This window comes from Anguilla anguilla, chromosome 13 (assembly GCF_013347855.1).
Source record: "Anguilla anguilla isolate fAngAng1 chromosome 13, fAngAng1.pri, whole genome shotgun sequence".
NCBI classification, from domain to species: domain Eukaryota; kingdom Metazoa; phylum Chordata; class Actinopteri; order Anguilliformes; family Anguillidae; genus Anguilla; species Anguilla anguilla.
The window spans coordinates 16,985,474-17,010,369 of record NC_049213.1 but is presented as its reverse complement, the minus strand read 5'-3'; the positions used below and the strand labels follow the sequence as shown (position 1 = coordinate 17,010,369).

The following is a 24,896-nucleotide window of genomic DNA, read 5'->3' as shown; positions in this document are numbered from 1 at the left end:
AGGATGCGTGTGATAGAGAGTATGGTGCACAAAAAGCTGTCTTGATACCTGAATTGTTTGTGTAAAAACCAGATTTTTTTGTTACAAACATACCAGACAGTGGAACAGCTGGAGTGTCTTTCTCTGTCAGATCAGGCTCAGGTAAGGCAGATCTATGGATGAATTTAGCACAGCTCTATAACTTCATTGCATGATTTTGTTAGGATACACCTTTGGCCAATATTTGATCAATGGGTTACGTCAAATGGGCCATTTCCAAAAAAGTATGGGAATTGAGCAGGACACTGAACAGACTGCAGAGCCATTAGCATGAGATATGTTTTGTTCTCTGAATCTTTATCAGTGGTCACGCTAGCTCATGGAATTCTGCATCTGGATCGTAGGGCATTTCAAAATCAGCGTTTTACTCACGTTCTGATAACTAGGCATATTTTATTAACTCACAATAATAACACAATAAGTGTATGTCATTCATAATTTTATTATGACTTTTAACAGAAGCAGGATGAAATAAGCTAGAAATAATGTTTTGGCATTCTGATCAAAACAAATTTTTGCCACACAGACTAATGTGCCTCACAATAATAACAATCATTTAGCCTATAGAAGCAGCTGTCAATAATAATTTCATTTTGACAGATTTAACAGGAATTGGAACTGAAAAACTGTATAAATCCAAGCATTTATGAAAAACAAACATCTAACTAATGGTTTAACATTATGGCCCTATACAGTTATATGCAATAATAAGAGCAAACTAGCTAGAGCATGACATCTTGTTTTTAACTTTTAATTCAAATTAAGCGTTTTCCCTTTGAATCTTTCAATGCTACTAATGGCTGTGTAAAAATGATCGATAAATAACGCAAATGTCAGACTCGAAAAGATGATAAGCTCAAAGATACAGGAGTAAATATTATGTTGTGGTCTAAGTCTAGGTCATCGTTTATTGTAATCTTTTAAAAAAGACCTTGGCATATCTGTGTTTATAGAACACAGTGTATCATGGCTTTTTTCTGCATAAGACACAGAATCCAGAGTTAACATGACCACTGATCATTATTTTTTTATTTGTGTTGTTTACCACAGGTCAGTAATTACAAAAAATAATAACTAGAAAATAGAAAGGAAAGAAGGGCATAGTGAGAAAAAATAATTCCATTTTATAAGACATTCTATATTTATCTTGTAGCTCTTTAGCAAGACCTTGTACTTATTTGGGACCTTGGTTTACCCATGGTCTGCTTGCTAAAGCTCTGCATGTGAAGCGTCTTTGTCTGACTCATGTCTGTGCGAGCTTGGCTTGTGAGCTGCAGCAGCTGGCAGAGAGGAGAGCCCATTGCCTGCACTGTCCACCATCGGCAGTGGGGGTTGCAGCAGCAGCACGGATGTATCCAATTGGGCATTCAAAATTGTGAAGAAAATGTTGGCAATAGCCTACTTGGGAGGACTAGATTGATGATTTGACTTGAATTATAGTGACACCATGTGGTGAATGGTTGTAAATCATCTCTAACATGCTTGGGCCTCTTATCTGTATAACTGCAAACTTGTGATAAGTTAAATAAAGCGAATAATAATTTAATGTTTTTAATAACAAAATAAGCAATCCAGTGGTTTTATAAAGTGCTGATGGAATGAAATGGTGCCGGTCCTAGTGACAGCCCTAGTGTAGAAGAGGTGCCCTGACATTCTAATCTTAGGCTACTTGCAAGTTTGATGGTGTGCAAAATTTTGTGAACTTAAGATGGGTTGAGCTAGAAAACAGTGCCAGTTTGGGGTATACTAAAACTACAACATGACTGTTGGCTAATTTACTTACTAAGCACAATGTTTCAAGCACAACCCCTCCCCGCTTTTTAATAGGCTTTAAGGGTATGTAAAGTGCATTGGAAACCACTAAATACTAAATTCCGTGCAAAATCTTTGATTCTGTTTTTGAAGGTCAATTCCGTGACTATTGTACAATATGAGGGGCACGACATGTTGAATAATTTAAAAAACCTTTCCCTACTCTGGCCCTGCTGAGGATGAACTGTTCATACTGTACTAACTGAACACTGATAAGGGTTTGAAAACTGGAGAGGTATGTTTCACAGATTTGCTAATGATTTTTAAACCATTGTTTTCCTATTTTCACATCATAAAATCGCTGCAGTTCCTGTATTATGACTCTTTCTGTCTGCGCTTTCTAAAATGATCTAAAAATGATCTAAATATTAAATGGTACACTTAAATGTTAAATGTATTTTGGGATTTTTGGATCAAATTAGGTAAGGAACAGTAAACTTATATTAGATGAGCAAAGAAAATAATTATTATAGGTTGGTATTGGTAAGGTTAATATGAGGTTGAAGCCAGAATGTCAGAATTATTGCTACAAATTTCGGTTTAACTTGTTTGATTTGGGAATTCTGTGCACCTGAGCTGAGACAAGATGGTGTCATTTATGTACTGTGAGTTTCAAAGTTTAAAGGCTCTAATAACCTTGTAAAGACTGAAATGCAGATGACGGAAACCGCTGAAACATGTCCGATTCTGATGAAAGAATAAACTAAGTAAGGGACCGCAGTCTTCCTTTTGTTTTAGACTTGAGTAGTCGGCACCCTAGATTCTACAACTCCAGTCTATTTACTGTGCGTAAGGCGCGGCCATGAGCAGACGCTTCACGTGTTGCTGTTGATGGTGTAGCTCTGGATGGCAGTCTGGAAGAAGGCGGCCGTATTGTGCTGGGGTTTGAAGATGATGATGTAACACTTGGGAAAGAAGTAGCCGACGAGGATCCCCAGCAGGGTGCTGAGGACGGAGAAGGCGTTCACAGCCGGGAGGTATTTCCCCGTCAGCGTCAGGTACGCCGTCAGATACATGGCCCAGGAGATGTAGAATACCACCAGGCTGAACGTTATGGACTTGCCCTCGTTGTAGTTCTTGGGCAGGTCGGTGCCCATGTAGGCGAAAGAGAAGCACGCCACGCTCAGCAGTCCCAGGAACACCATGATGGTGTAGAAGATGTACGAGTTCCCCAGGGAGCAGTCGAACACAATCGCCCTGCCCATGGTGTGGGAGATGGGCTGGGGCCCGTCGACGCCAATCCACAGCCCGCAGAGGAGCAGCTGGACGGCCATGGCAACGCCCACGGCGGCCCACTGCCCGTTGTGCTTCACCCAGTAGTCGTACGCCCTGGGGAGCCTGGAGGCCATTTTGAAGATGCAGACGATCTGGAAGGAGCGGATGGCCAGGCAGGACATGCAGCCGGTGTAGAAGACGGCGAAGGCGGGGTTGCGGAGGAAGCAGTGCACGGGGCCCGGGCGGCCCACGTAGAAGAACACGCTGACGGAGCACAGGCACAGGCAGCCCAGCATGAGGAAGCACATGCTGCCGCCCGCCGACCGCACCACGGGGGTGTGGAACCTGCAGGCGAAGAGCCCGGCGATGGCCAGCGAGGAGAGGAGGGTGGAGGCGGCCGACAGCAGGATGCCGACGCCCACGGGCTCCATGGGGATGAGGTGCTCCACGGAGCGCTTGGTGCAGCGCACGCTCCCGTTCGCCGACCACTCATCCCTTCTGCAATCCCTGCACTCGGTGGGATCGGCTGTGCAGATGGAAATAGAGCCCCTATTAGGACTCGGCTGTCAAGCTGAGTGTTCACTAAAAACGAGTGTTCACTTACCTGTATAATTGATGTATGTTCCCTCTGTGCAGATCTGACAGTCGAAACAGCAGGTGTGGTATTCTCTTTGTACCTTTTTGTAACCCTTTGTGCACTCTGGTGAACACTTCAGCTCTGGCACCTGCAAAGACGGTCATTCTTCAGATGAACGTGCCGCACTTCTGTGCTTTGCATTAGTGCACACTTCTATGTTCTTTATGTACTTATCTGCCCCTATAGTGAGTGCATGCACCCTTATTAGTGCACACTTGGGTGTTGTGTATGTACTTATCTGCCCCTATTGTGAGTACATGCACTCTTATTAGTGCACACTTGGGTGTTGTGTATGTTTGTGAGGAAATAAGTCAGAAGTAATGCATACTGCATAAAAGATAATAAATAAATAACAAATAATAAAGTCCTACAGAGGTGACGTAATTAGAATACTTACCATCCTTCTACCCTGCCAGTAAATATATGTCTGGTTAATGCTGAATTTGATTGCTTTGCTTGTTTCGTAAGACCCAATAGTCACATGAGACCTCGAGTTCCAGTCCCAGTATACAATATCATAGTAGGCAGGCGGGTCGCCATTTTTGTCAAACTCCATGCTTTGGTTGTACAAATCAAATTTAACATCTTTCAGAGATTTGGTCACCTGAGTGAGGAGGAGAAAACTGTTAGGCAAAATATTGTTTATGAAGAACATGCACACACCATACATGATAATGAATGCAACAGTCAGGACACTGAACCCCTGCAATATATATATATATGGCATTATTTCACTTGAAAATGTTTAAGATTCAATTAGGAATTTGAATTGTGGTATCTTAGTATTCACTCTTAAACTTAAGGTGATAACTATATTTAAAAGAATCTCTCCTCAAAAACTCTATTCTATTTTGTCAGGCTCTGTGTGTGAGTTTTCCGTGTATATTTTGCACTTGTGTCCTGTTGATCATCCATGGGGCTTTCCGAGCAAAAACCAATTAACAGAATTTAATGAGGTAATGGAGCCTGCTACTTGTATTTAGGAGTTATTTTACCGCTGACAAATTTACGTTGTCATATGTAGAAATATATTGCCTCTAGGGTTGCCAGATTAAAAAAGGATTATTATCACAGCGTACTGGCTACCACGGTCCGAAATACTGAATTATCAATGAATGTAAAAATACTCATTACCAATCCCCTTCTTGTAATGTCCACGCTACATTATAAGGAAAGCTGAGCTTACCATATATGGATAGGCCCGTTTTGAGCTGTTACAACCTTGCGATTCACACTGAAGGACTTTATGTAGTGCGTGTGCTACAGCGTACACCGCGGAGTAAATGGCGAAATTGTAGGTTGGATCTTCATTGAAGATTATATCTGGGTCTGCGGTGAGGCACTCGGTACATTCCTGATTGCACGTGTCATCTACGCCAGCCAGCGACACATTGCTTTGGGCAGCCCCTTTCTCGTGCGTCAGCGAGCGTACGACAAACTCCTTGAACCCTTGCAAGGTCTTTATTCCCCCGATTGTAATTCCCAAAACAGTGCCTATGGTCTCAATTCCATTCGTCTTCATCAGCCTCTGATTAAGAGACCATGCCTCACTGGCAATCCACATTTTCGGCTGCTTTCGTTTGATGGCTTGTTCGATGAAAGGAACCGCAAACTCCTCGTTAGCAAACACCAAAACAACGCTGATATTCAAAGCGGTCAGTATGTCAAGCATAGCCGGAATTTTTGAAACGTCATTTGTGACTGTGTCCTGATAGGCCAAACAAATGTCAACGGACCTAATTTGTTCTGTAAACCCCTGCAGGGCGTCCCGGCTGTAGTCATCGTTGCCGCCAATGAACGCTACCCAATTCCACCCGAACTCCAGCAGGAGACGTACAAGAGCTTGCACTTGAAACTTGTCACTTGGAACGGTTCGGAAAAGGGAGGGAAACCGTTTTTTGTTACTCAGCTGTGCACTAGTGGCTCCATGAGCTACCTGCAAGAAGGAAAAAAGTCTATCACTTAGGCCTATATTCGCGTGATATTTGTATAAACAACAGGGAAGGCAGAAGAAATGAAATTTTACCATGGGAATAAGGTTAGACATGAAGAGTGGTGCAACACTTATTGTGTCCGTGGTACCAAATGGTCCTGTCACAGCTATGATTTTTGGTTCATAGTAGAGGCTGCTGTTTCTGACTGGAACCGAGCGATTTACCACCAGAAAGTCAAGAACGGACTTGAAGTTGTGGTTCTCTGAGCATTCATCGAAAATCTCATAGCCGAGCCTCACGCCTGGCAACAGGGTGCTGGAGTTGTTGATTTCCTCAACGGCAAACCTCATTACTTGGACTTGTTGAAAGATTGCAGTTAAAAAATCAAACCTGAAATAAAAAACATCTTGTTAGTTGCCCACCTTATCATAAACAATTCCACTACTCAATGATATTGTGGTGCTAAAGGTATAAAAGTAAAAAGACAGAATAACAAGTCACTACAACATCTATTGGGTTCAAGTCAGGACTTTGACTTGTCCACTTCAAAACTTTAAAGTAATTGAAAAGTGGCTGAAAATAGTTGAAGTAACCATAAATAATCACAGAGAGATGTATCCACTACAGATCCACCAAATATCTATTCAAAGTAATGTCAATAACTGTATTAACACTAGTTTCAAATCAGGCATAACATCTGTATTGAAAAAACCTCAGGATTGTATGAGGGTGGTTTGAAGCACCCCTCCACCACACCAAATTCATCCAAAACGGTCCCACCCACAAGTAAACAAAAACATGGCTAAACAAACACACATCAGACCTATGCAAACGGTATCCCTGATGTTCAAAAGCACCAAATACAATTTGTAAAATTTCCACAAAGATCTCGCAATTCTGTCGCATTCTGATTTGTGTGTAAATTTTAACCCAGATTTTGTGAATCCCTCCACGAGTTCAGCAAAATGGGAAATATGAGCCCCTACATATAACTTACTGTAGCCTACCTCATAAAGGAAAACAATTAGCAATAGTCTATACCCAACTTTTCAATATTAGAGAATATTTTCCTTCAAGGTGAATGTTCTGCACTATTCATAGGCAGGTGGCTTGCTCTTGTGGTTAACATTAGTGTATAGCCTATTTTAGTACATAGCCTAAGGTCACGAAAGACACTTGATAAGAACATTTCATTGTTTCATTGTTGCTAAGCTTATTAAAAGGCACTTTTAAAAAGCATACAAAAAAGAAACAAACAATGTAAGTTTGTGACAAACTTTATTTCTGTTGTTTCTCTGCAGTTTTACAAAAAATGATCATGCCAGTAAAGTATCGGAACTTCATTTTGCAAGCCTGGAACTTTATTTGGGTTGTTCGCTGTCTGCTAATTCATACAAATGAACCTGTGAAGAGAGCAGAATACACTATCTATATTGATAATGGGGCCAAAGATTCTCTATGACAAAGGAGTGTTTTGCTCAGCCTCAGAGGTTGTTTTAGTGAGAGAGAATACTTTTATTTGCCTCAAACTATGGGAGGAGATATGCGGTGAGACTAAAACATTTATTGGCCAATATATCAGTCTTTCATGACATCATGAAGGACCTGGACCCAACAGCTCAGAGCCTGGCAAATTGAACTCCACCCATTCAATCTGCACATAGGAACTGATGGAAATGTTTAGACTGATATAATTTGATATAGCAATGTAATTGATTTCTCATACTGTCACTGATGCCTGATGCGTATCATAGTGACCCCATACAATGTAGTCTGAAGCCATTCATGGATTTATCTTTACAGTCACTTTAATTTAGCTTCTTTTCAGCCATGGACTTGCTTTTGTATTTTGGATTATTGTCCTACTACATAACCCAATGACACTTCAGCTTCAGCTCACAGACAGATGACCGGATATTCTCTGTAAGAATTTTCTGGTACAGAGCAGAATTCATGGTCCCTTCAATAATGGCAAGTTGTCCAGGTCCAGAGGCAGCAAAGCATCCCACACCATCACATTACCACTGTTGGCAGGATGTTCTTACTGTGAAATGCTGTATTTGCTTTACGCCAGACATAACGGGACCTGTGAAATCCAAAAAGTTTAACTTTTGACTCATCTGTCCATAGAACATTATCCAAAAAGGCTTGGGGATCATCACGGTGCTTTTGTGAGACCAGTATTGATGTTTCTCTTGGTTAGCAGTGGTTTCCGCCTTGCTAATCTTCCATGAATTACATTTTTGCCCAGTCTCTTTCTTATTGTGGAGCCATGAACACTGACCTTAGCTGAGGCTAGAGAGGCCTGCAGTCCTTTGGATGTTCTTCTGGGATCTTTTGCGACTTCCTGTATGAGTTGACGCTGTGCTTTTGGAAAATTTTTGCAGGCCGTGCAAAAATTAGTGGAAATAATCATTTCCCCCATACGTGAACGTGTACGCAAAATGGCTGTCATGCATATCCTGCGGTCATTGAGAGTGTCCTTTGTGCACGTCCTCAAAAATTAATGCTACGTGTCCGCAAGGTGCAATACCCGCGTAAACTGCGGGGGCACCCGCCTGGGAGAAGTGACCCAATTCTGATTTTTGGCACAGATCAGATATGTACTATGAACGTGAAAAAAGGAAAAAGCACATGGAATCTGATACTTTCAGAACCGTTTTGGGCCACATTCATATGTGGAAATAAATCCGATAGGAATTGGATGTCACGCCAATGCGACTGTCATCTAACCGTGCAGATTGGAATTTCCCAATCATTGCGATTAGCACGTCATTCAAAATATGATATTCTCACACTTTTTTAGCATTTGAATGAAGTGTAGCGTATATCACATGCACAGCCACTCTCCGCTGGTAACGGTAAACGTTAAAAGAAATTAAACAGGAGATGAAGGCTCGGTCCAGTGGCGAATACCTCTATTACATCCTTTTAAGTATGTGGGCCAAAGAGTCAGTAGGCTGTAGGCCAAAATACAGGGGGTGTTTGTTGCAGACCTAAGACGCTTCAAAAAGCAACAGGTGTAATTATTATCTCTCTCTCATTTTGTGTCCATTGTAGATGGTGATATGTCTGTGGCGGCGTGGTTTACTTTCGTATTGGTAACCCAACCATTGTGCACGCATGCGGGTTTCAAGTGTAAACCGTGTGAGCACAGGTATCGGATATGGGTCACATTAAAAGTAGATGTAAACAGGCGGTCAAAATAATAGGATATAGGCAAAAAATCGGGACTGGGCATCAAGACCTGCGGTGTAAATGTAGTCTTTTAGTATCAGCTGTGATTTTCAGATTTGTAGATGCACTGGTTAACATTTAATCAAGAGAAAACATTCACATAGTGATTATCCAATGATTAAGACTATTGAATAAGTATATTGTTTTATTACATATGAAGCAACATTAACTTCCTTCCATTAATCATAATTAAAAACACAAGTGGCTAATTTAACCAGTCCCCCGTGATTCTAAATTGACAAACAAAATTGGAAGCATTTTCTCAGATTTCTTCATTTTACCCTCGAAATGGAGCACGGTACATACTGTATTTTAGGTAGCTGATATTTCACTTACCTGTCGCATTGCAAAATTGCCGGTATTCTGTACTCTAGAATGTCACTGATGCGATGAACTGCAAAAAGGCCTCCCATACTGTATTCTCCATGCAAAGTAAAACCTGGAAAGACACCTGCTACTTTTATCTGTTCCCAGCGAAATACCAAAGTGGCTAATAACAGCCACATATTTTGTGTTGCTGTCATGACTTTTGACATGATTACTGGGGCTAAACAACACTTCAAAGCCCCCCTTTGCCTTGTTCCGTATTGCTTCTGAAGCTTGGGTCATTTATCATGTCGTTTTACATTTTACTTGATTTCCATACTTCCGTACCGAGCTTTGCAAAAGTGCTTCTGACCACATCCTGCATATGCCCTACGCCATGCTGAGGTTTATGAAAAGTTCCAATAGACCGGGGTTATCCAATTTTATCCGAAAAGTGCCAGTGTGGGTGCAGGTTTTTGTTTTAACCCAGCACTACAACACCTCATTCAAGTAATGAACTAGTCCTGGACTTCAGTCAAGACCTTGTTAAGTAGAATCAGGTGTCTTAGTGCTGGGCTATCATAAAAACCTACACCCACACCAGTGCTTTTCAAATAAGGCTACACACCCCTGCAATTGACAAATGCTTATGAAAATGCGAAATTAGCTTAAAAACCCATAGCCATTTACAATTGTGATACAATATTTCAAAATAGCTTTCCTCACCAAGAAAATGAGACATTTGGAGAAAAATGAATTACTTAAAACCTCCATCTTTCCTTGATTCACCTGCAAACGTACCACGTTGTAAGAGAAAACGTGAACACATTATTAAACGCAGAGAAAATCACAGAACATTATTACAAATCTTCATGTGAGTTATTAAAAAGCTGAACTCATCCCAGTTCAAAACCAGTCGTCAACGAGTAGTTATGACAGGCCTGTTTCATCAGTGGAATAGCAATGGTTTATTGGTCGGAGTGTCATTTGCAGTAGCTTCCCCACCTCTGTTCAGCCAGTTTTTCCTGGTGGCATTAGTGTCCAGCTTTTATGATTGTGCAGTTAACTGTGTAGAGGGGTGTGGGAAGTCTAATGGCCCACCATTTAATACTTCATCAGTCAATTAAAAAGGCTAATAAATTTGCTAACGTATGCCTTATACAATAGTCTGTTCATGACAAGTCTACTGACTGAAAAGCTAGAGCGTATAAGTTTGTGGACAATTGAATTCAACGTGCCAGTTGAAATGGGCTTTGCCTTACGTGGCTGCTAAAAAGTGTATTTTTTGCAATGTATACATTTAAAAATTTTAAATGCAGCTGTATAGAATAAGAGACAGAGAAGCAGCCCTGTATCTATGAGATTGTGGGCCAGATTCCTAGACCCGGTGCTGCCCGTGAGCAGGGTATTTAATCTCTCTGCCAAAAATGTAAACTTTTCTCTTATCCAGGATGTTTTTTTTTTTCCTTGATGAATCTAAATAAATATTTGAAATTTACATTTGAAAGTGACAGCCTATATCTGGTTTCATAGAAAGACAGCAAATGTACATATATGTACATTTCCGCTAGTTCAGCTAAAAGCAGAAATGATTAATTATTTATCGAAGTGGGCTAGCAAACTTGCCAAGTACAGGGTCTTAGAGAACAAAGTTAGCTAGCTGTATTAGTTACCTAACAATAGCAGATGCCAGCTACCTGACATAGTGAGAGTTGTCGGATTCTGTGAAGCAGTCTCCTCCTGTGGCGGTGGGGGCTATACATCTAGATTCTAGAGTAATATATAGAGTCAGGATGTGGTATGTGGTTGTGTATTCAAACAAAAACCAAGAACACTGATCAGAACTTGATACAAGTATAAATTCCAACTTTCCTACCAGACGGAGTTTGTGGTTACTTCCAGATTGAAAATGCAGAACATAAATGCGTCCTGATTTGTAACATATAGACCCAAATTCACAGGGCTGTTAGCCTAGCAAATATTGTAAATGTGTGGTATGCGGAAACCACACAGAACTCAGGCACTACAGAGCAGGTGTATTAAATTGTCCGTGCAAAGCTCCTTCCTCTTGCAAATGTATAATATGCAAAGGTTTGCTTTCTCCTGTATTACAGTCATACATAGATGGGTGTACACACAAGTTCACTGCGTTACGCACAAGACACTGCGTTACAAAAGCACTTATTTCAATATAGCTTTATTTCCACACATCAGACTAAAATCATCTGTTAGATCATCGACATTGATGTTCAAGACTTAAATGATAATAAAAAGAACAACACATATTCTTAATGTTACAAATAATATGGACATCTGTATATTAGGGTTTAACAGGACTTTGACTGAAAAATATCAGAAGTTTTTTGAATGCTTTGCACTTATAACATGCAATTTATTTTATTTGATGAACACATTGTAAAAGCGATTTACCAAATTTATAACCTTTTTTTTAATGACATTGACAATTTAAACAACTGAAAATACTGTAGCATGTTTTAAGGAAATACAATCAAAATAATCTCAGGCCATTTAATCTTTAAAATATAAAGACAGTCACCAGAACCCTTATGCACTTTAGGGAGAATGCTTGGTCCTTCCCTATACTGACATTTTCAGGATTTCCAGATTTGAATCCCAGGTTTACAAAAACCACATCAGTCATATCACAGGACGTCTCTGGCACACTGAAAAACCGCCATACGTAAAAATGATTAAAAGTCTATACATCTCAGCAATTTGCAAGACCTAAATCTTAGAAGCACCCAACATTTCTTCGTTCTGCAGGAGAATCAAAGGTTTTGATAGGAATGGTTAGAGTGCACAACACCAGTGTGCACGAGGAAGGGGATATTTTTGCGCTGACTACTGAACACATTGTGTTCTTGTGAACTTGCCACAAAATCCGGCGCATGCATGCCAAAATCGTATCTGGACTCAACACCTTAAACGTACGTCCCATCCCACGAGATATGATAATTGCGTCTGCACGCGTCTCACAAGATGAGTCAAACCCTAACAAATTAATATTCAGTGACGGGTATACAAACCGTGAAGGGCAACTAACAACCAATGAAAACTAACCATTCAAATTATACAATAAGCAAGTCAAAAAGAGCCATGCTCTGTGTGCGGTTTCCGGTAGGACCAAAGCAAAATTCGGCAAGAGAGCAGTGGAATACGAAGCGTGCAGTATGATGGAGATCACCCAGCTGAGAATGCAGCCTGGACAAAAGCAAAAGATTGGGAACCTACAAAACAGTGGTTTATTTAAGGTTGCACACAGTTTGATAGGCAGTTGGTGTGACTGTGTGTCTTATGAGTTATAGAAAGTCCTTTATAACTAGGCTTGTAAAGTTGATCCTTTTCCCCAGGTTAGATGCTTCACAAAGGAATTTCTGTTTTTGAAATATTCAGATATTGAGCATCATTATTATACCTGATCTCGTTCAACAGGATGCTGCTGATTGGCCCACCAAACTCAGGATACCAAAAGAGAGGGAGGGTGTGTTAGGGGTGAAAATCATTTGTTGTTACTTATATCAATGCCAATTATCTTGCCCAAACCAGAATCTAACACAAAATATGTGCATTAAATAAGGTAGAGATTTTTCAAGGCAGAGATTGCTTCCATTTAAAAAATATTTCTTGTCAAACTGAATGCAGTCTCCAACCATAGGTAGGCCTACTACTTCTACTTCCAGTGCTTCGCCTACATGAATAAAGTAGCAGTGTAAATAACATTTTTATGAATTATGGAAAAAGGACTGGGCTGCTTGGAGGAAAACCTTGAAAAATTGAACCACTGAATGAAAATGTGAAAATTACACAAGACAACATGAGGAATTCCTACAGTCTGAGGAGCTGGGACTTAGAGCAAAGCCATACGCATATCTCAGGTATTTGGAAATATTGTGGATACTGAAGTGTACCCATCTTAATCAAATCCTGCCAAGCCAATCCTGCTTGAGTCGTGAGGTGGCGAGACATCTACAGATATGATGCCCGATTTGAAGCAGGTGTGACGCTGGTTCTGCAGTCGAGCTCCTTCGTAGGGTGTGCCAGTTTCTTTCACACTTACTTACGATTTTCTGGAATGGTGAAGTTATGGGGTGTAACTGTGTGGGGAAAAGGGGGTGCTTTGGGGGGTGGGGGCAGGGGTTGTAGTAGTGAGATGCTTCACAGGGGATATCCAGCCATGCCTTGAAGCAGTTGTACCTCTCTGAATAACATTACGCTGGCAGGAAAACTAATGGTGGGGATTAGCGGCGATCGTCATCATCTTTAAACGTACGTTTCGAGGGTTGAAAAACAAATGTGCCGTGATTCACAAATGCAGCACCATGGTGGAACGATGTAGTTTAAAAAAACAAATCCATTTCAAAAGGCAAAGCATGTTTTTGGCGATTCTGAGTGAGGTTAATTTGAACTTGTCAATAAATACCTAAAAATTGACGTGACGTGAGGATCTAATAGTTTTCATCTAGATGCGTGTCGTCCCATTCAGTCCCATTCAAATGCACTGACTAAAGCCACTGTGGAAGGTGGACTACAACCTGACCACAGGTTTGAGCACGGTTCTAGTTCTCTGTCCCCGAAGGTGTCAGAGGAACAGCACCAAATATAAGACTGGCCCTGCGTTCAGTACCACACCTTCACACCCGAGGGTGGGGGCTCCTCAGTGAGAGTCCCCCCTCCCTCTTCCCGCTTATCGCCAAGCGCAGCGAGTTCTTTGAAAGGCGCTTTATGAAAATGCAATTTTTCACTGCAGGGTTACAAGGGCAGAAAACGAACTCGGAGCTGCTTTTGCTCAGAAACCCACAGGCAGAAAATGTTCTGGATCCTAGACAGCATAACTGCTCAAGAAACCAATCTGCCCACCTCCAACCCTGCACTGTTACAATGGCTCATAACAAATTTCTTTTTCTTTTTTTAAACCAATCCCCCACCCCAACTCATACCCTTCCTAACCCACTAATTTTTGATGACATTAAATTTAAATGGGCATGTTTTAACTTGCAAAAGTCTTCCCCGTGTCATCCTTCCCTTTGTAGGTCCTCTTCCCATGTGTGAAGGGTATATATCTGTACTTGATCATATGCTGCAAAAGCAAAGAAAACAATCAATTCAAACATAGGTTCAGAATAATAACGTTAATATATAAAACAAGCTGTCATTACCAGAACAATGTAGAGCTTGTAAATTTTGAGCCAACTTTCGGTCAACAGAAAGAATGCCCTTTTTCAGGTGTCCATACCTTTATCTGTCTCTTCATGGTGATGCAGAACAGCATGATGAAGTACATGACTAGTATTGGCCAGAACACGGGCACGTTGAAGGCTTCGAAGAAGGTGCAGATCATCGCAATGACAATGCCCTTTGTGGCAGAATGCCTACAACAGACAGGACAGCAACAGCCATTAAAACAGGCAGCGTGTAGATGTAAAGACCAGATGAACAGTATAGCCGTGGTAGCTGTTCTTAAGACCGGTGCCGAGTTCTCACCAGAACTTAAACTCTGGCAGCCTCCGGATGAACGGCCGGAACTCCTCGTTTTGCTTTGTGGGTAATGTAGGCCCTTCGTCTATAACGCAGAGATGAGAAAGCTTTATGTGAAAAAAACACTGAAAAATCTGAGCCTGATTAGAATGCATTTTTTGATCGATGAGCAGTTACTTTTATTGTACACTGCTTAACAGCCTTTAGTATTTAAATGAATCATTGAGTTAGACTTGCCCATGTCATCCAGTAATGACGGGTCCACTTTCGGTGACAGGAAAGCGATGAACAGGTTCAGATGGTAAATCCCCAGAGCGTACGTAACTATGTACCATCCCTGCATTTGTCAGAAAAACGATGAGAAATTAGCATTTATGAAAGGCCACCAGCTGAAATGACCTCATGTTCACAATTCATATGAGCACCAGAAGAATGTACATGTAGAAAAGATTACAGTGCTGCCTCGATGTACCTGTAATAGATATACTCTAATCATGTAAATAGCAGTTAACAGAAGGGTGGTTCCCCATCGCACGGCAGAGAAGGGTGTCGACTTGTCCAACCATGACTGATAAACCTGAAAAACAGAAAATAATAATTACAGAGATGCCATGAGTTTTTGGGAGAGTGACATTTTTTCACTTTCAGTTTCCCATCCCAGATGTCATTAAGTGAAACTGTGAATTCTGGGCTTAAGTTGAGTAATTACCTGACTTACATTCGAAAATGGAATAAGTGAAATGCAGACATACTTGCCCGATGCCACCGAAAAAGCTGCCGATTACAGATGCCTTCCCATGAATGGACTCTCCTGTACTGTCCCCTTCTGACATTCTGTCTGAGGAAGGAAACGGAATCAACTGACGATTCACACACCATTGACTAGGGCCCTAGCACTAGCAGGTCATTGGATTCCTAATCGAACAACCCCACACCCATTAGACTCTGATTTACTTTATCGCAACCATTCATTTGAACAGACTTGATGCATATGCTGAGTACTCTCAGTTTTTGGAGATATTAAATACTGTTATAGTTCCACATCCCAATATCTCAGATAAAATGTACAATATAGCCTGATTTTTTGTGGAGGCTGAAATTGACATTTTGGATTCACACAGAAAATGTTTTATTTTAATACAGAGGTATTGCCTCCTAGATTCTGTTTCTGGGATGCTTTCAGTTGACCAAAACCATATGTGAGCTTATTATCTGATAAATCAAAGGAACTGGAACTGTGGCAGGTGGTGGATTTTCGAAGAGCTTCCTTGTCAGATGTGGTAATCGAACCACGGTCTTCCAGTTCTAGTGCAGCAACATTACCTAATCACCAAAAGACTTAGTCAAGCCCCTTAGCGAGGCAGGATATTTTCCTACAAAGGCCTTCTAGCAACATCACCCTGGCATACAGTCACAATGTCTACTGTCTGCAGTTACAAAGTGCCAGATTCATTTTTTTTTTTTTTTTTTTGAAACTCATGCTTTCTGAATGTAGCTAATTGAAGCTGCACACATTTTTTTTTAAAGAGCTACTAGGATTTACTCAGTTAAAATAAATAACAGATTATCTAACTGGCAAGGTTAATGGAAGCCTGGCAGCTCCTATTAATGGATTGGTAGTTGAGACTGGAATTGTTCAGCGATTACCCAAAGTGGACATTATTCAGTTCTTTTTTATTAATTTCCATCTCCTACATCACAGTTTGAACAGTTAAATAATTTTGTTACTTCTTTTAATGTAGCTGTTTGCAACATGGCACAATAAGCACAATGTGCACATCGGACTTTTATTCTCCATCGCATGCATAGCTATTTCTGAAAATGTGGTTTAAAAGGGCAAATAATCCCTCTAAACATAAATAGCACCCAAATAAGAAAAATTAACATCTTGTTAATATTCTGGGATTGCAACTGTGGCTAGAACAAAAACCAGCATACACATGGGGTCCCCAGGACCAAGGCTGGGAACCACTGCTCTAGTGACCCTGACATGATCCTGCAGGCAAGATGTTGCAGACAAGAAGGGGGTGAAGGCTAGACATCAACACCGGAACTGTGTGACCTTTTACCGTCCCCCAATGTGTTAACGATATTTCAAACCTTCGAATCACAAAATATTAAATGGCAAGTTAGCTCGACGTCTGCAAGACTGTTCAAAAGGAAACATCTTGCTTTCTAGCTCGTCACTGGGTGGTATGGCAAGCTTAAGTCCTGCTAGACAATCAGCCGCCCATTGTGGGAATATCAAATACGAAGAACAAATAAAGATGATTTTAAAATTATTTAATTAGGCAACTTTGATTGTTACACGACCCAGCTTTAAATCTACCGATTGATCGTGTATGCTATTATACGGTATTCACGTTTTCATTCAAGAAACGTCAGCATACTTTAGTACTAGTTATATATTATTACATGGGCTAATTAGCTGTCGCTGGACATCTCTGGTTAGCTTGTTAGCTGATAAGAAATCTACCTAACATTACCTATCAACAAATCATTAAGCAATCGGCTTAATGATAAATTAATGATAACGGCCAAACATAAATTAAAATGCGTTCTCAAAACAAAGGATGGTTAGCTAGCCAGCTATGGTTTACTGCCAAAGTAGCCTTGTTTCTTGCTAGTTAGTGAGCCAACAAGCTATGCTACTATAATGAACCTGATAAGCCATCAAGGTAAACGTTAGCTAACGTTCAACTGTCTGTCTGGAATATGTAGTTTTTCCTACTAGCGTTTATATTTCAAACAAACGATCGAAAAGTAAAATTGGACTATTATTCCCATAAGCTAATGAGTACATTCCCATCGCAATCGCTATTGGAGAACAACCGGTTTTTGTAGTTTGTTATCTCCTTTCAGCAGTATCAATTGCATCACAGCTCAATCACACAGAACACCAACTACCCACAAACGCCCGCATAATGAACAACTCACTTCCGGCAAGCACTCGGCTACAGGAAGTTAAATGTTCATTGAGATGTGCTATAAAAGAAAAAGAACCGATACTATTTAGTAATAGGCTGCATATAATACAGAGTGACCCTTTACAACACGCGTTACAGTTTACGAAAATAAGAGCCCTACCAGCAAAACCATTATAGTTTCTCACCTGCTGCCTCTGTGTTACTCCGCTCGGGCTTCCCTCTTGTGGAGCAGCTCTCAGAATGTGAACACGTCAGTACTTCCACAGCGATTTGTTCAGGAAATACGGCAGACAAGATTAACAGAGCCCAGATAGAAACATTGGCTGACCTCAACAATAGTAACAATTGATTTTAAGGTTAAACACTCGGATATTTTTGAAAGCGTGTTAATAAATTATATTTTATAGTTAATTTTTCTTTCAGTAAAAAAAAAGAAATTAATTTTATGTCCACTCTTAATGTCAATTCTGGGCAACCATCAAATAAATTATAACTGAAGGTGCAATTTGGGGGGGGGGGGGGGGGGGGGGGGGGGGGTTGTCAACAAATGTATGTCAGGACATTTTATGTATTATGCATACATATCAAGAGTATGATACTATAAAAGTAGAATAATTGTATTATGTGCATGAGAAAACCTGGAAAACACATTTGGTTGAAGTTTCAACTGAACGTTGAAAGTTACACCAGATCGCAGCTCATTTAGCCACACAGCATTTCTGAGCTACAGCCTTTTATTATGCTCTAACATTCAAATTAATCTGTTGAGGCCAAACTGATACACCAACACAATGAGTTCAACCGAGCTATCAATTCAAGGAAATCCTATTGGGAACTTGCTTAAATTAGCTAATTCGTGCTAGACTTCCTGAATTATGGTCATAAAATGACTTGAAGCCAATCTTCAGGGCAGTGTTAATTGATTAAAAAGGTGCACTAGTTAATGCTGCATGCACCAGTTATACAAGTACCTATTGTACTTAATTAACTTGACATCTGGCAAGGGACCTAAGATCACTTGCCAGTGTATTGTGTTGTTTTTAAGCACAGGTATTGGAAGGAATAAAATGGACATTCAATTGCATGTCTAAGAAATTCAGTAACAGGTTTATGAGTGTAATGGATTCATAAATACATGATGAATGCAATAATTTTATTGCATTCATTCACAATTATAAACATTATTATCAATTTTAATATGCTGGTACTTCTTTTCTTGAGCACATTGGTCTCAGGTTGCATGTGCAATATGAAATAAGTTCCAAACAAAAATAATAAACATAATTTATTTGAAGAATAATTGGGTAATATACATAGGTACAACCACTGACGGCATAATGTCACTGTACTGATGTGGAATTACAGTATATTTTCTTGCTTTAGAATGCCCTATACTTGCCATTGTAAACCTGGCTGGTAATCAGAACCTTCTCTAAGTACCTAAATATATGGCCTGGGTGTTAAAAACATGCAAAACATGTACTTTAGCCCGATACTTTTTAAAACAATTTTTGTTGCCTGCTGGCTAAACAGAGGAAATGTCACGAAATTCCCTGACCCCCATGTTCAGCTAGTTCACACAGCAATTACAATCTGAAGACTATCCTTTTTATAAATGGGTATTTTTAAAAACTTGTTTAATAAATAAGAATGAATTTCATTATACTAATTGGAAACAGTTGAAGTTCGATTTAATATTCTATCTTAACCAAGTGCTGTGCCTCTCGGTCCAGTTATAGGAGTTTTGGAAACAACTGTACCCCTAGTAATTCTGAAAGATAGTCTTGGCATATTTATTGTGCAGACTAATTTTCTCTCTTAAGTTTTAGAATCCAGAGACTTTGTGAAATACAACATAAATATTAGACCTGATAAATTAATATATTTACCTATAGTTTACATTAGAACCAGCTAAGATGTAATTATTGCATACAACTATTCAATGATCATACAAGGACATACATTATCCTTTTTATTACATTTACCTGACTGCCAAATTAATTTAAGATAAAATTCTGTGTGTTGTGCTGTGGAACTGTATTTGTTCTACAGTGGTGCAGTTAAACTTACAGTAAGTAAGCAAAAATGCTCAATATTGTTTCACATACAAAGCTAAAAGTGTATGTGGTTTAAATTATGAAGAGGTGTACCTTTTTATATTGTTCTGCACAATATGATACACCTTTGGCGTATATGCTTTACATTACATTACATTTATTTGGCAGACGCCTTTATCCAAAGCGATGCACAATAAGTGCATACTGAAGGTCATTGGAACAACTACAAAACACAGGTCCGATGAGGTACAGTACTCATTGAATACAGTACTATGAATAACTTGTAACAGTTAGTCATAGCCATGAACACATTAAGTCCAGTTCACACAGTAGACATTACTCTCTGACCTAACCTATGCTAAGTCAAACTAGGAGGCATGACAACATCAAGATAATGATACAAAGTACAATATAAGTGCTGGATGGAGGTACATGTAACATGAAGTGGCAAAGGAGTTTCACGTGTAACATGAAAGTTCTATAGGAAATAAGTAGAGGGAGTGCCCCACAGAGTGGTGATAGTTAGTTAGTCAGTCCAGGTATAGTTTGAAGAGATGGGTCTTCAGACCATGGCGGAATATGGGCATATGCTGTGCATAGGTTTTAGGAAAATGAATCTACATGCAATCCCTAAATGCCAAATACGTACTATTTACATTTCTTAAGAAACTTCATATGCAGGATATTGTTATTCTTATTTAGAATAATATTGTTTTCATTTACTGTAGAAGTATACTGTAAGCATACATTTTAACGTTCAAAATGAACAGTATTGCAATATAAAATGATCTCACATTAAAGAAGCAATTTCACCTTAAAATGTTTATCGTAATGTTTTGCAGAAAGATCCTAGTCCAGAAAAAGCCAAGCAGTTTTTCAAAGAAAGAAAAATGAAACTGAAGGGTTTTGCACAAAGTTGTAGTTTTTGAGAGAACTGTCCGTTTAAGAGCCAATCAGCTTTGACGCTTTTTGCCAGTTTTCTTCGTCACTACTGAACTACAGTACCCAGTCGGCTCCTCGTGGGTGTATGATACATGATAAAATGTAATTGGATTTTCATTATTTTATCCTCCTATACGATTTGAGAATACTGCCATGTCCTAGAACTGACCTTTCTTGGAGAGAACTTGCCTGACAATTGCACTGGGGTAAGTTCTTAATTGCCCGAGGGAAACCCCTTACATCCCCCTACCCCGGCTTTGACAGCTTTTTACTGTCTACAAGTACAGGTTGCAGTCGCGACGATGGGCGCCGGTGAGAGTTCGACCAGGAAAGTGTCTTTCGGGCTCGACGAGGACGACAGAGTCAAGGTTTTACATGGAGTGAAGGTAATGAAAATCTGACCCACTGTCAAGTGCACAGCATATGAAGCTAACTAGAAAGATATGTAGTGCTATGGGTGTTGTTGTTAGCCCGTTAGATGATTAGCTTGCATTGATATGTAAATTTTGTCTGGTTGTCTTTTTCGCTGGTTTGTGTTCATAGTACAGAAACACTTAGCAACCAAATGTACAAGGAAATTGTACGTATATTTCAGCTAGCCGACTAAATGTTTCCATGACCTTATATGAACTCGGCTGAGCAACCTTGCATGCTGGTTGCTGTGCAATGCCTGATACTGCGACACGATGGACAGTGGGTTACGGTCGGTGACAATCCGGTGGCAAAGTTAGCTAATTAGCAGATATTTCACGAGCAGGCTTGCTATTACAGATGTGTAACGCTTGCTTGTCCACAGTACTTGGTTTTGTAAAGGACACAAATGACATGTTCTCATCACAAAAAGCAGTGCTTCCTGTTGCAGTTTGCCATGCCTTAGCGACATGCATGAGCAAATGTTTGTAATCCAGATGATAAAAACGATGATTGTGTCTCGCGCGTGTAGAGTGAATTCAGATGCTCGTGCTCTCGGAGTTTTGTTGCAAGCTGAGAGATAACTATTTTCTCCCGCTTCTGGCAAATTAGTTTGTTGGCTAATGAAGTACTGAATAATTGCTGGATGTTTGCTATGCACTCGGTAGGACTACATGCATAAGTAGTTCTGTATTCAATTTTATATTGTAGATTTAAATATAATTCGTTTTGTTAAATGGAAATACCTTAAATAATTATCTGTGTAGTTAAAGATACATTTTCAGTGGGGGTGATGGAACAGTGAAACATACTGTATGGGTATTGCAAGTGATTATCCCCTGTCGTCCTCGATCGTCTGTTTAGATTGTTTAAATCACACCCACGTGTTCTGTGAATAATTGCAGACACGGTCTGTGACTGAAGTCAGTGTACTGGATTTTGGTGAGTACCAAATGGTGGAAGGTTTCTTGGTTAGCTGTGTAGGCGTCGGTTTAATCCGCTGCAGATTCTGTATTATTCGTCGTTCCTCGTGTACACAGTGCACTTGTTTTAGGTTGCTATCTATTCAGATTCTTACTTGCTAACGGGTCCAGTGTTGCACTTTTAACGTTTTTGTTTGACCGGAGCGAATGACAGAGCATCCTACTGCAGACTGGCCTTAGTTCATCCCGTTTTTTTTTTTTTTTTTTTTGGCGCACTCACCTAAACATGGATAAATTTCTGGTTTTGGGTTTTGAGCGCTTCACGAAGAAACAGCGGAACATCTGTATCCGTAGGTAGGTATTGGTGATCTATATTGATTTGTACCACAGAATAACTTGCTGGATGTCTTGAAACTTTCTGTTGTTTTCATAAAGCTTGTTCAGGCCTTAATAACATTACAGGTCAGGTCAGGTTAACAGGCCATTATATTTTATATCTATAGAAACTCCAAGGTATGTATTACCGTATATTTAACACTTTAGCACTTATTTTTATTATTTATTATTTTTACATTTTTATTGAGCCTCCAGTGGAATCCAGGTGATCTCTGGACTTCGGTTTCAGAACCTCCGCCAGTTGCATACAAGAAACTTTTTAGAATTTGAATTAATTGCATTAATTGCACAAAAATCATGTGCAATATAAGAAGGCCATTGGTTCTGGTTCCTTGATTTTATTTCCAGTAAATCAACAGAAAATAAGTTGTAAAATGAGATGTGAAGTCAGGCCAAGCAGATTTTGCGCACGGATGGTGACTGGGAAGCCACTGCAGAAGGCGTTTTACAAAAGAACTTGAATGCGATAAAGGCAGTATGGTGATCCTGGTTCAAAAAAGCCAGTTCACTGTATTTTTAGCTAATTCCCTGAGCATGAATCCATGATCAGCTGATCCAACCATAATCCCAATCTAAAGGAATTTGTACGTAATGCTACTTTACCCGAGGCTGGTGCTTAGGGATACATCTACTCCAGGGACTCCCGAGCTGGAGTACGTGAAGGATATTTATTATTTAATATTTTCCATTTTTAACAATGTTGTTTATTTTGCGATATTTATTAATAGATTTTTTTGCCCTTATTTAACTAGCTAGATCAACTGACTGTCATTTATCTTGCCTGATCATTTTAATCACTGCGAGTAACGGTGTTGCGAAAGGACTCCATTAGTACCCAGCTTCAGGCCTGCAGATCAGGCCCGTGGTTGGGCGAAGCCTGCAACAGTAGTCCAAGGTTTTAGGGCCTACCTTGTAGTCATGTAGCTGCAACTCCCCCTGTCCTAATACTCAAGCTCTGCCATTGGCTGAAAGTCTGTGGTCATTGTGGTTATTTCTGTAGGAAACCCTGAGTGCCTGCCCTAACCAAGCCGTAACTTGGCGGATGGCCATGCCGTCCTGGTAAACCCAATGACAGCTGCAGAAATGCCAAAAAAGGAAGTGCTGAATTTTTGGTGCAGATGGCGTGTGAGAGGAAGTGTAGTTCCTAATCCAGGTTTCTGTGTCCAGCTCTCTGAGGATGTTTTGCAAAGGATGCGGGACTCTGTGCACGGCCCAGTCTCTCAGGCGAAGCCCACAGGGAGCCCCAAAGGAGACCCAGGTACGACCCCCCGCCCCCTTCTCCTCCGCTGTCCACACGACCCCCTCACCCGATACCGCAATGAGTCTGCGCTTCTGCCTCAAACAGCAACCACAAAGGGCTTACGGCTGCTACTTCATAGGTTACAGAGGATCGCTGGACGCAGTCAGAGAGTACAGTCAAGTTTTACTTTTTGTCGCTGTGTACATGATTTGATTTTAAGACACTCCAGGAAACGATATAGAAGCAGGACACATTCATGGAAAAATACGAGCCTGTCAGTGGTGTGATGGCGTGATGGTCTTGATATGTAAGAGTTGTTTGGTAATGAGTGATGTCACTTTCAGTCCCACAGCCAGGACCCACTGCGCCCGAGGTGCAGGAGGAGCTCCGTCACAGGTGGGTAGACCGGGCGTCCCTCCACAGTGCCCGCTGAAAATGTTGAAAATAGTTTAAAATGACAACATGCTGAATTTTAAATTGTGTGAATTTTTGGTTTTGAGTGTCATCTTGACAAAGGTGGTTAGAATTCACATTCTAACTGGCATGGAATTAATTTGGATTTGGAGGTCATTTCTACACTGGTTTACTGACACTTGGCAGCAATGATGATTCATCCTACTGTGCATTTCTTATGTACCCTTTAATATGGGGGATAGAGTGCTTCCTTAAGAGCAAAGCACTCGGTGGCTTTTTAGAAGTAAGAACTCAGTACATTAAATGCCTGAATAACCTCAAAAAAACAGCTGACTGAAGAAGTGAGATTCGTGTAGGGGTAAATGATGCAAAACATTAGAAAAACACAACCTCAGTAATACAATACGAACACAGAAAATCTGCATTTGAACTCCGGTGGTGGGTTTGATGTGTTTTGGCACCGTTTTAGTATTATCTGAATCCCAACCTGCTCTTTAGTCTGATTTTTTGAACCCTTTAAAAATCATTAGCTTTTCTGCCCCCAAAGAATCAAAGTTTAACTTTGAATTAGCTCAAGACTTTCAGTCTTTGGCACTGTGAGCTGGAGAACTACATTTAACATGCTGAAACTACAGAAGACAAAACAAAAATGCTTTAAGCCTTTTTCTTGAAATCATTTCTTTTTTGTATTGGAGTTTTATTAAATTTTTGTTGTGTTTGCTGTCATCTAGTGGTGTTAGTTGGGACTGCATTGAGACCAGTTCCTGTCTGTTGATAGAAGAATTAGTACAATGTGCTATCTGTCCTTATTGTCTATTGAGAGCCATCAGTTGTATGTCTGAGTGTGTATTGTGTCGTGAGTAGCCTATATTGTGTCCTTATGTTGTGAAACTGGAAAATAGTGTGTCTG

At 40.3% G+C, this 24,896-nt stretch overlaps 3 protein-coding genes across 5 annotated transcripts in view; 1 reads left to right on the top strand and 2 right to left on the bottom strand.

Moving 5' to 3' along the window:
* Window positions 1-2,641: 2,641 nt before the first annotated feature.
* On the bottom strand, window positions 2,642-3,807 carry LOC118211393 (taste receptor type 1 member 1-like). Its single transcript, XM_035388570.1, has 2 exons — window positions 3,792-3,807; window positions 2,642-3,592 (listed from the first exon to the last, which is right to left on the bottom strand). The coding sequence occupies exons 1-2, from the start codon at window positions 3,805-3,807 to the stop codon at window positions 2,667-2,669; spliced, it is 942 nt and encodes a 313-aa protein (XP_035244461.1). The 3' UTR covers window positions 2,642-2,666.
* A 7,553-nt stretch (window positions 3,808-11,360) lies between these two features.
* Window positions 11,361-17,891, bottom strand: LOC118211652 (protein RER1-like). 2 transcript variants are annotated; one of them, XM_035389020.1, is made up of 7 exons: window positions 17,789-17,891; window positions 15,429-15,514; window positions 15,149-15,253; window positions 14,914-15,013; window positions 14,683-14,761; window positions 14,435-14,570; window positions 11,361-14,278 (listed from the first exon to the last, which is right to left on the bottom strand). In XM_035389020.1, exons 2-7 carry the CDS (start codon window positions 15,507-15,509, stop codon window positions 14,189-14,191), a joined length of 591 nt encoding a protein of 196 aa, XP_035244911.1. In that variant the 5' UTR covers window positions 15,510-15,514; window positions 17,789-17,891; the 3' UTR covers window positions 11,361-14,188. The 2 variants fall into 2 exon arrangements, with proteins under 2 accessions (XP_035244911.1, XP_035244912.1); XM_035389021.1 differs by having other exon boundaries at window positions 15,429-15,510; window positions 17,789-17,860.
* A 2,758-nt stretch (window positions 17,892-20,649) lies between these two features.
* LOC118211530 (MICOS complex subunit mic25a-like) overlaps window positions 20,650-24,896 on the top strand; it is a 77,758-nt gene continuing 73,511 nt past the window's right edge. The window contains exons 1-4 of one of the 2 annotated variants that reach the window (XM_035388812.1): window positions 20,650-20,808; window positions 20,890-20,988; window positions 23,500-23,590; window positions 23,917-23,968. In XM_035388812.1, the coding sequence (XP_035244703.1) occupies window positions 20,905-20,988; window positions 23,500-23,590; window positions 23,917-23,968 (227 nt within the window). In that variant the 5' untranslated portion in view covers window positions 20,650-20,808; window positions 20,890-20,904. The remainder of the gene's footprint in view (window positions 20,809-20,889; window positions 20,989-23,499; window positions 23,591-23,916; window positions 23,969-24,896) is intronic. The other variant, XM_035388813.1, reaches the window with a different exon arrangement.